General features: G+C 49.7%; 1 protein-coding gene across 1 annotated transcript; it reads right to left on the reverse strand.

Annotated features, from left to right (window-relative positions):
- Positions 1–359: 359 nt before the first annotated feature.
- IL24 (interleukin 24) lies at positions 360–4745 on the reverse strand. The gene is made up of 5 exons (XM_058537005.1): positions 4593–4745; positions 3323–3385; positions 2275–2433; positions 1552–1626; positions 360–642 (listed from the first exon to the last, which is right to left on the reverse strand). The coding sequence occupies exons 1-5, from the start codon at positions 4743–4745 to the stop codon at positions 559–561; spliced, it is 534 nt and encodes a 177-aa protein (XP_058392988.1). The 3' UTR covers positions 360–558.
- Between the last annotated feature and the right edge of the window lie 6090 nt (positions 4746–10835).

A 10835-nucleotide genomic window follows, 5' to 3' on the forward strand; every position in this document is an offset into this window, starting at 1 on the left:
CAATACATCTTTTATCGTTTATGTTTCAAATGGGTGCCCCTGGGCACCCCCAGCCCAGTGCTCTGTTCCTGCAGATGTCATGACAGTGTGATTTCCATGCCCTAAAGTTCACCTTCATACCCCAGCACCCCTCATGGTTCCTCAGCAATTCAAAGACAGGCAAAAAATCCAGTTTATTAAGCATTTACCAAGCAACCATCCACTACCCCACATGATGGCAAGGATTGTAGAGGATAAAAGAGAAGCACGGGGCACTGTCCCTGCTGCCTTCACAGAATTTACAGTCTCACAAATAAATATGGCATCAGTTAAAACCCTGACAGGAATTAAATAGAATTGTAATAAATATAAGAATCTGCTTTGTAGATTATTCACAGCATCCAACGGAACCTCCCATGACTGTCGTTGGGGCCACTTAAAGAATGAAGTCTTTGAGGATAAGCCTGGGCCAAGAACGGGACCCCCGGTCAAGAGTGTGAAACGCCCAGAGAGCATCACAGGAAGGCACACTCGTTTGAAATGACACGGAGAACAAGGAGGGTATCATGGTCTAGGCATTCAGGGCTGGTAGAATTTCTCCATCCAGGTCAAGAGAATGTCCACTTCTCCAAAGGCTTTGGTCAGAGCTGCTTCTATGTCCAGCTAAAGGAAAGGGAGAGATGAAGATCTGTCATGGTAGCCACAAGAATAGGTTTCCTTCCCACCACCACTCCTGACACTGGCCTGACTCCTAATCACAGGTCTCCTCACCTTGAGATGGCCTCTGATGAACTCCCCTGCCCATCACTTGCTCCCTGCCTATGTGTGTTGTCTGCTTCAGGATTGAGGAGGGATGGGCCAGTGAGTGACGGTGGGTAAGGAGCAAGGGAAAAGCAGCTGGAGCCCCTGACAACAGGAGTCCTAGAATGCCAGTGCAGGGTGACCTGGGCCACCTCCTGAGCCACTGTGCAGATGAGGAGACCGAGGCCCAGGTAGCCTCTTTCCATCGTACATTATTGCTCTTCACCATTTATTTATAAGCTGATGTATCTGTTCCTCAAAAATGTGATCAAATTGTATGTGTTTTTGGGGGGAGCTGATGAAATTTGGATATTCTTTGTTGTCTTAATCTGGTAAAAGGCAGTATAATTTCCCATAATTTTTTTTCACAAACTAGACTATTTGAGCATTATGGAAAATACTGCAGATGTGTATGGGGGGGGGGGTCTCCCTTCTTTCTCCCTCACTTCTGACTTCAATTGCCCAGCTCAAGTACTCAGAAAACTCACAGGGAAAATCCCCAGTAGTGAAATCATCTTGTTGGGAAATAGAATAGCATTTTAACTTGAAAACTGGCAGAAAAATAGGCCATGTAGTTTGTGGTGCTTATGCAAAGTATATGCTAATTGAGGCACGCATACCAGTTCTCCTGCTAAATTCAGGTGGCTTTTGGGCAAGCCTGGTAGAGTCACCTGCATTGAATTCTGCATTATGTCCCTGAGGCCCCTTCGTGTGACAGTTCAGGCTAGTCTATGCTGGGTGGGCAAGCTCTCAGCTCCCGGCCTTGATTACCTGGTTAAATGCTTGCTGGAACAGCAGAAACCGCCTGCGTGCACTCTGGCTGATGGAAAACATCTCATTTTCCTGCTGGATAACAGAAAAAGAAATTGTGCCAAGTGTTAGGGAGGAGCAGAGGCAAGCCCCCTCCCACTCCTTCCTAGTGATGCCGGAGGGGTTCCCAAGGCCTAAGAGGCCAGCTCTGAATCCCACATCCGCAAGGTAGCCAATGCTGAACTCCCACCGTGTGGCAGGGGCTGCCTCCTTTTTTTTTTTTTTTAATTTTCCCCCAAAGCCCCAGTAGATAGTTGTATGTCATAGTTGCACATCCTTCTAGTTGCTGTATGTGGGACACCGCCTCAGCATGGCGGGAGAAGCGGTGCGTCAGTGCGCGCCCGGGATCCGAACCCGGGCTGCCAGTAGCGGAGCACGCGCACTTAACCGCTAAGCCATCGGGCTGGCCCTGGGGCTGCCTCCTTTAATTCCCACAGCAGTCTTGACAGGTAGGAGTGATGGTCCGTGTTTTATAGGGAAGAAAACTGGAGCCCGAAGAGGCTGACCGCCTTGCAAAGGGTCACCCGGCTGGTGAGAAGAAGATCTGGACTTGAACCCAGAACTGCTAGTTTCAGAGCCTGTGCTGTTTTCAATGACACACGTAACTCCCTGTCATGGAGTAAAAGCCAGGACCAGACAAGGGCCCAATTCCCATGGGCCGCAATCCCCGCGTTGTTTACTCACACTGGGCTGCAGTCTTGACATGATGGCAATGAAGTTATTGGCCAGAGTGGAGAATGACTTCAGGATCCCGAATTCAGCTGCCTTATCATGGAAGTTTTTGAAAATAGTATTCAGGTAGAACTTCAGCAGGGCATGGATGAGGTAACAGCTTTCGGCGTCCTGGGGAGGGTCTGGATCACTGCGGAGCCTCTGCCCAGCCAGAACCCCCGGAGGAACAAGCCACATGCCACACAAGGCAAGGGAAGCACGGTAGAGGCCCGGATCTCCTAGGAGATGCTGACAAGCATTAGACCTGAAGGAGCCTTCAGGGGCCACACAGAGCAGTGCCGAACCACAGACCCAGAGAGGGGACTTGCCCAGGGTCACGCAGTCAATGGCAGACACAGCCTAGCTCCCAGGACTCTTGACTCCCCAACTGGTTAATGTCCCTTCGTCTACACCACATGGCCTCTCTTGTAGCTGTGGGAGGTGATGGACCCTGAAAAGCCTCTAGAACTTGGTGTTTGGAAGTTGGCAGGGACAAGGACTGGAAGGAGAAGAAATGAGGAGGAAAGAAAACCAATATTCTTGAATTCAGGGATTATACTCTCGTCCCTCAAGCCCACAGAGTGAAGTCAGTGCCTTCCAGGGATCGGGGCTCAGTATGTTTGTGCTCACTGACTAGATGGGTGATGAGAAGACAGTAATGGGTGCAAAAAAAAAGGATGGAAACAGAAGAGACCTAAGCAGACGCCCACTGGGCCTTCCCAAGCAAAAGAGAACTAAAGATGGATGGCAACTCTCTGGCTAAATGCAGAAAGATGTTTGCAAGCCTTAATCCCTAACCCCCTCCCCATGCCATCACACACATACCCACACAACCCAGACACTGCAGTGATGACCCCAGACATTGACTTCTCTGGCTCACTGCCCAGCCCTGTCCTGTGTAGGCTTAACCTAGGGAGAAGTAAAGGGCTTCTGTCAGCCTCCCCTAGACGGCTCGTCAGCCCCACCCACAGCAGACAAGCCACACAGAGGGAGGCATCGTCCTTCCCCGAGGTCTGATTACCGAGACGTCCTGCAGGACCTCTTTCCGCAGCAGCCGGACACCGGTGATATTATCCTGGGCTTGCTTTGGGAACAGAAAGAAAAGATGTCTCTAGGTTGGGAGTCAGCATAGAAACCAACGTCGTGTGTATGTGCTGCCTCCCCAGACCCCTGAATCCATCTAGTCTGTGAGATCTCAGAGGCCAGAGAGACCATAGGAGGACCCAGGAAGGGCTGGGCTGAGCTGGCCTCTGGGATGAGGGTACAAGGTTCCAACCACAGAAAATCACTAAGCTTGGTCCCCAGGGGCAGACTGAATCCCAGGGGATCTTAGAGCCTGAATGCGGACTTGATGAGGGACTAGTCTGATTCTTTTGGTCATTTGAGACAGGAAGAAATAAGCCTATTTGGTTTAAGAACCACTAGGGGCAGGATTTTGCCTCCATATTCCAAGGGCTGCGGTGGGGGCGGGGGAAGGCATGGGACGACGACAACAACGAGCAGGTTGCACCTCCAAGCTCACGCCCTCGGAGATTGCCTGCAGCCCAGCCGCTCACCCCAGTTCTTGGATTTAGAGTTCAAGAATCCTTGTGAGGAAGTAGCTTTAGAGCTCATTTGTCCCACCTCCTCATTGTTCAAATAAGGAAACTGATGGGGGGAGTGGTACTGTACCAGTTGGTTTCAAAGTCAGGATCACACCTAGGTGTCCTGTCCCCTGTCCAGCACTCTCCCTTCCCCCTAGGCTGCCTCCTCAAGCTCCCTCTTTCTGCCTCGTATCTGATCTTCTGGAAGGAGTGGGGAGCGTCCGTGAGCGCACGTACTGGAGCACCTTCATGCCTGGGAGACAGCGCGTCACATTTCACAAGCCGCCCCGTCCCACCTCAGCATTAACCACTCTTTCTGCCTTAGGCAAGGGCTAGGCAGGTGGGAACAGACTAGCAGGAGGCTGGCAAAGCAGTAGGCGAAAACTCCAGTGGGTCTCAAAGGATGTCCCGCGACTTCCCATTGGTGGAGTCTCAAGTCCCCATGGGACACAGATGAAGCTTGGATGAATCAGGCTCCCTGCTGTGTTCCCCTTGGGCTGTGTTTATTTTACTAGAGCCTGACCACGTCTTTCTGAGCCTCGATTTCTTCATATGCAAGAGGAAATGTGGGCTTGTGATGCTTCTGACTTCACACAGTTATTATATAGGAAAATGATTAGCAAACTACAAAGGGCTCCATAACCATAAAAGGTTATTCTCCAGCCACAGTACTCGCCATGACTGGGTCCAGAGCAGCACTTCACTCACCACAATGTCCTTCACGACCCGGAAGGCCTCCCATAGTTCCTGGAGAACTACCCCCTCCACTTGGCAGGCCCCAAATTGGAACTCTTTGCCCTGGGCTCCTGGCCCCTGGCTCCAGAGCAGCAGCATCAGACTCAGGCAGAGGACAGCAGCCATCTGCATTGGAGAGCCCATTTGCAGCAAAGGAAGGACTGGGAGGATCCTGCTGGAAGAAAGGAGGCATCCCACTGAGGCAGACCCTCTGCCCCAGGAGGGATATACCCCAGAGTAATGCTCCTTGGCTCTGCCTCAGCCAGCATCAGGGGCACACAGATGGGAAACCTGAGACTAGGGTGGCTTCCCAGTGTTAGAATATTGCAAATATGTGGCCTTATTGGGTGCACTGGGGTGGGGCGAGTGTCTTTCTGCCCCTCAATCTCATACCGGTTGGTCTCATGATCTCACTATATGTCCTCCCCCATCACGCCCATCCACATCACACACACCCTGCACCTCCCTCCTTGCTCCATTGCAGTTCTCTCTAGCCAACAACCTGCTAGTAAGAATTTCACCAAGAAGAGTGAAGAAATGGGGGGTTGTAATGCGCCAAAGAACATGTATAGGGAGCCCAAACTTGAGAGGATAGAGAGCTTAACTAGGTGTTTGCTTGTCTGAGTTCTGCCCTCAGACAAGCAGAACTCAGACTTGTTCAGGGGGCCATCCCTGACTCCTCATGAGGGAGCTGAGGGGTTCATCCTGGCCCATAGGGAGGGCACAGTCGGTAGGTTAGGGGCACACACTCACTCTGCCACCTCAACTGACCGACTCACTCTTGACTCTAAGAATTAACTTTTCAGGTATCTGAAGAAGAAGAAGGAATCAGATTTCCAGATGATTCACCTTTAAAACCTCCCGGGGCCAGCACCCAGTATCCTTGTCATGCTGGTGTGTGCTTCGCGTTTCCCTCAAAGTCTTCCCATTCTGTTCTTCCAAACTCCACAGGCTTCGAAATTCATCTCTGGGCCTCATAATCCTCCTGGCCTCCCTCCCATCCAGCCTAAGTCCTTCTTGGTGTTAAGCTGGAGAAAGCAGCGCCCCGTCTACAGTTACACCTTACCCTCACAGAAACTATGGACAAGTCGCCCTCTGCTGCTCCCCTAGCCCCCCATTCCCAATCAGGCAGTAGTCTCATGCTTCAAAGCAAAGTCCTCAGGAGTCCCCCATCGCTCACCTCTGTCCTGGAAGTGATGTTTGAGGGTTTCCTGTTCGGAGGTGGCGGCAGCTGTGACAGAGGGGGAGAGTCGGGCAGGCACCCTCCGCTCAGCAATCAGGGGTGTAACTGTGGGCAGAAGGTTCCTTCCTCAGCTGTGGAAGTTGTTTCAAAAGTAAAGGTGTGCAGGCAAACACGGCTTTGTGGAGATTCATATATATGGGGGCTGGGGGAGGGGTGGAGGAAGAGGAGGGAGGTGGAGAAAGGGAAATTGGTCATGCTTTCCTAGAGAATTACTTCATTGCCTAGTCACCCCTCACTTTAAGACAATGGGCAATGGAGAAGGCAGGCCCTGAGGTGAGATGAGACCTGGCTCTGAGTTCTGGCTCTGCCCCTGGCTGTGTGACCAGGAGCAAGTCTCCTAGCTACCCTGAGCCTCAGTTTCTGCATCTATAAAATTAAAAAAAAGAAGAAGAAAGAAAGAAAAATTTGTCTTACTTCCTCCAGAGGGCAGGTATAAGGACCAAATGGGGAAATGACACAGAGGTGCTTTGTAAACTCTATACACGTGTAAATTCAGTGTTACTGTGCAGAGTACACCAGGCTCCTTACTGCCAAATCCTTTAATAATTATCCCCTATTAATGATGAGACAGTAACTCAGAGGCTAAGAATAGCCTATAAATATTTCTCCTTTAATTGCTCAGGGACAGGAATTTTATGAGTGTTTCCTGACATGCAGCCACCCACGGCCCCTTCTTAGGTTCAGGAAGAATAAGGAAGTGTGTGCACGTCCAGGTCTGGAAAGCTGGGGACCCCGGTGTCCTGGCGGGCTAGGCTTGGCCTGTACTGCCCTGGGTGGGATCATCCAGGGGTGCAGGGAGCATGGCATGCCAGGAGCGCAGTGCAGTCAAGAGACCCAGCCATATGTCCAGCAAGCAGGGCGGCCAGGCTTCAGTTCCCCAGGTGTCGTGAGGGGGTAGACTGGAGCAGTGGTCCCAGAATTGTCCTGAGGAACGCTTGTATGTAAGACACCCCATGAGACAAGAGGTTTCAGAGTCAGTAAATTAGAGAGGCCCGGCCCGTGCTGGCCCTCTTGGGAACATCGAGTGCTCTGTGGGGCAGGGATCTGGGCGTGTGTTTAATTGCCTTGAACCCAGCATTTCCCATAAGTATTTGACTATATCCCTGGGAAACACTGGCCTCTGAATCAGGGATTGGCAAACTGTGGGCCAAGAATAAGCTAAGAATGGCTTCGTCCTGTGACCTAAGATTGGTTCTTACGTCTTTTAATGGTTGAAAAAAAAATCAAAAGAAGAATCTGTTGTGACACACGAAAAATATGTGAAATTCAAATTTCAGTGTCCATAAGTAAAGTGTTATTGGGCCACAGCCAGGCTCATTTGTTCACATATTGTCTACGACTGCTTCTGTGCTACAATGACAGAGACGAGTCATTGAGACCCTGTGGTCCACAGAGCCTAAAATATCTACTCTCTGGCCCTTTACAGAGAGAGGTTGTTGAGCCCTGCTCTAAATTACCTTCCTACACAAACATTCTAAGAGCCTCCTTAAACCTGAGTCCAGGCAAAGACACGAGAGTAGAAATGTGATGTGAGGGGCAGGATAACTTTCTCCAGCTCAGTGGAAAAGGAAGAACGGGGGAGACTGGGTGGAACAGGCCCTTCCCAATCTTTCCAGTTGGCAGACCGTTCCCAGTCTCTCTGGCACCAGCATCGGTTCCCTCCATCACACACGCGATGTTGTTTGTTTCCTTAAGCAGACAAAATACTTGCTGCAGTCCCCAGCCAGCAGCCTGGTCTGTGCCGCTGCCGTGACAGGGACCAAGCTTGGGTCCTTTGCTCTTGGAGAAATTGAGTCTTGCTCTCTAGCCCTAGGCAGGGGCCCACATCAAATCCCTTTTTCCCCTTCAGGATCTAGGGCATTACTGAAAATCTCTAATTACTATAGGAAGAAGATGCCAAGAAGCATTGATGAGACAGAAAAGAAGACAAAGCAAGAGTGTTGGGGCCACAGAAGAGGGGGAGGCAGGAGAGGCTGGAGAGACAGGACAGCTAAGACAGGAAGCTGAGAGGGAAAGTGAGCCCCCAGGGCAGCCGCAGTCCTAGACAACTGTCTGCTGATAAGCAGGAGGGCGGGAGGGATGAGCTGTTAGGAGTTAGCTCGGTAGACTCTGGGATATCGACCTGAGGTCATGAGTCGGCGCGCACCAACGCACTGCTTGTTGGGCCATGCTGGGGCCGCGTCCCACATGCAGCAACTGGAAGGATGTGCAGCTGTGACATACAACTGTCTACTGGGGCTTTGGGGGAGGGTGGAAGGAGTTAGTTCGGTAGACTCCGGGATATCGACCTGAGGTCATGAGTGGCTCATTCTGTCTAAGAAAGGAATACTATAATACGGACATTCCAGGAAAACACGTGCCTGACTCGCAGGCTTGGCTGAGCTATCATAGCCCAATTACCTGGGAAGGGAGGGCAAGGAGAGAACTCAAGGACCTTGGCCCAACATCAGCTGAGATTGCTGCTTCTGAGTCCGAGCTTGCACGCGGGTAGACCTAGGTTCAAAATGTGATTGCGTCTTTGAGCCTTCTGAGCCTCAGCTTCCTCGACTGTAAAATCCAGTCCTCAAAGGGCCATAAAGACACAGTGACACAGCACCTTGCTACTCAAAGTGTGGTCTGCAGACCAGCAGCAATGGCACCATCGGGAGCTCATTAGAAATGCAGAATTTCAAACCCTGCCAAAATTGCTGAACCAGAATGTGTGTCTTAAGAAACTTCCAAGGTGATTCTTATGTATATTAAAATTTGAGAAGCATCTACACAAAACACATGAAGGACTTAGCCCAGTGCCTTCCACGTGGTAAATGCTTAACAAACAAGGGTTTCAAGTGTAAAGGGAAAGGACTTAGAGCAGTGATTCTCAATGGGGCAATTTTGCCCCCAGGGGACATTCGACAATGTCTGGAGACATTTTTGGTTGTCATAACTTGGGAGTGGGGGTGGAGGTGGGGTGGAGGTGCTACTGACATGTGATGGAATGGGCCAGGGATGCTGCTAAACATCCTACAGTGCACAGCACAGCCCCTCACCACAAAGAATTATGTGACCCCAAATGCATGGTGCTGAGGCTAAGAAATCCTGTACTAGAGGACAGTAGTGGCTTTGGGGAAAGAGCAGAAACAGGAACAGAGAAGGATAAGAAGGAAATCTTATTGGAGAAGGGGCAGTGGACTGATGAGATGGTCAGGGGAGGGGAGAAACAAGATGGCAGCTTGGAAGACTGTGCCCAGAGGCTCTGGGTGGGAGCGGGCAGGTGAGGCCTGGCCCACTGACTCACCCAGGGAAGCTCCAAGTCCAGACTTTGAGATGCTGGAGAAAGTGGGGCTGGTCCTTTTTGCCCAGATCCATGTCTTTTTATCCAAACTCCTTCTGGACCAGACTAAGATCTGAGGCTCTTCTAATCTCTCTAATCTCCATGCTCTTTGGAACTTGGGGAATTTCCTTTACAAAAATACTGGGTGCGAGAAAAGGTCCTCTGAGGATAAACTTTGATTGACAAGGCCACTTTTTTCCCCTAAAATACTCCTTGTTAGGTTTAGGGGGTTTATTCTGTTAATCTCATGCCACCTCTGTCATGAATGTCTCTCTGCAGAGTCTGAATTTTACATTTGAGAAGTAAATCTACTCCCACATCACATCCCCTACAAATTCCCCTAAACCTATATAGAGAGAAAAGAACTGGACCAGGATGGAGAAGGGTCCCTTCTCCACTCCTGGGTGAGGCAATACAGAGCTGACTCTTAAATCTGAATACCCTTTCTTTCTGATTGATGCAAATGCCCTGCAGGAGAGAAGTGATGAGCATATTGATTAGGATGTCCTGAGACCCAGCAGAGAAGAGAAAGTTCATCACCATTATTCTTCCAGTGACTTGAGTTTAATCTTTACCCTAAAACAGATTTGTATCTCCCTATTTGGCTGGGAAACTCAGGGGGTAATAGATTGGGTACCTGGGCATTTTGTCAGCCCTATTCCTGGTCTGAGCTGCCATAGTTCCAGGAGGAGAGATGAGGGGTGGATGTCCACTGGTTGGCACTCTGCCATTCTACCTTCTCCTCTGGCGCTGGGGTAATAGATGATTTATTATTACAAGCATTTCAAAGCATGAGAGTAGAAACGAACAGATTATTCTTACATCTGTGCAGCACGCTTAGATGTACAAAATACTTCCAAGTGAATTTTGTCATTTGATATTCACCATAACCTGTTGAAATAGGCAGGACAGATATTATTAACCCTCTTTTGTAGATTAGAAAGCTGAGAAACAGAAAAGTCAAATGAGATCCCCCAGGCCCCATAAATAAATGACAGAACCAGAGCTAGAATGCAGGTCTTCTGGCTTTTAGTCCAACATTCTTTGCCCTGTACCACCCTTCTGTGTGATTTCTCCTTCTTGCATCAGTCGTTCATTTACTGAACAAACATTTCCTAAGCACCGACTGAGTCAGAAGAGACTATACAAAAAATAAATTACTATGATAACATTTATGTAAAACATCCAGAGAAGACAAGTCTATAGAGACAGATAATAGAGTGGTGTTGCTGAGGGCTTGGAGTTACGGGCTGGGTGAGCTGGAGGGATGGGAGTGACTGCTAATGAGTACAAGGTTTCTTTGGAGGAAGGAAAATATTCTAAAATTAGATTATGGTGATGCACTCTGTGAATATACTAAAAACCAGTGAACCGTGCACCTTAAATGGTGAACTCTATGGTGTGTAAATTATATCTCAATAAAGCAGTTAAAAAATGAATTAAGGCATAGTCCTTGGGCTCTACTGAGTCAGTAGAGGGGAGATACACTTGCAAACAGATGAACTGCAGTGCTGTGTCATGGGTGCCATTAACAGAAGGACGGAGCCTGTGGAAACATCAAGGTGAGGCAGATCTCCTGTTGTCTTGGACGGTGCTGGAAGGGTGGACAGGCTTTCCAGTGGAGGTGACATTTGATCTGAGGCTTGAAACCTGAGCAGGA

Source organism: Diceros bicornis, chromosome 4, assembly GCF_020826845.1.
Source record: "Diceros bicornis minor isolate mBicDic1 chromosome 4, mDicBic1.mat.cur, whole genome shotgun sequence".
NCBI lineage: Eukaryota > Metazoa > Chordata > Mammalia > Perissodactyla > Rhinocerotidae > Diceros > Diceros bicornis.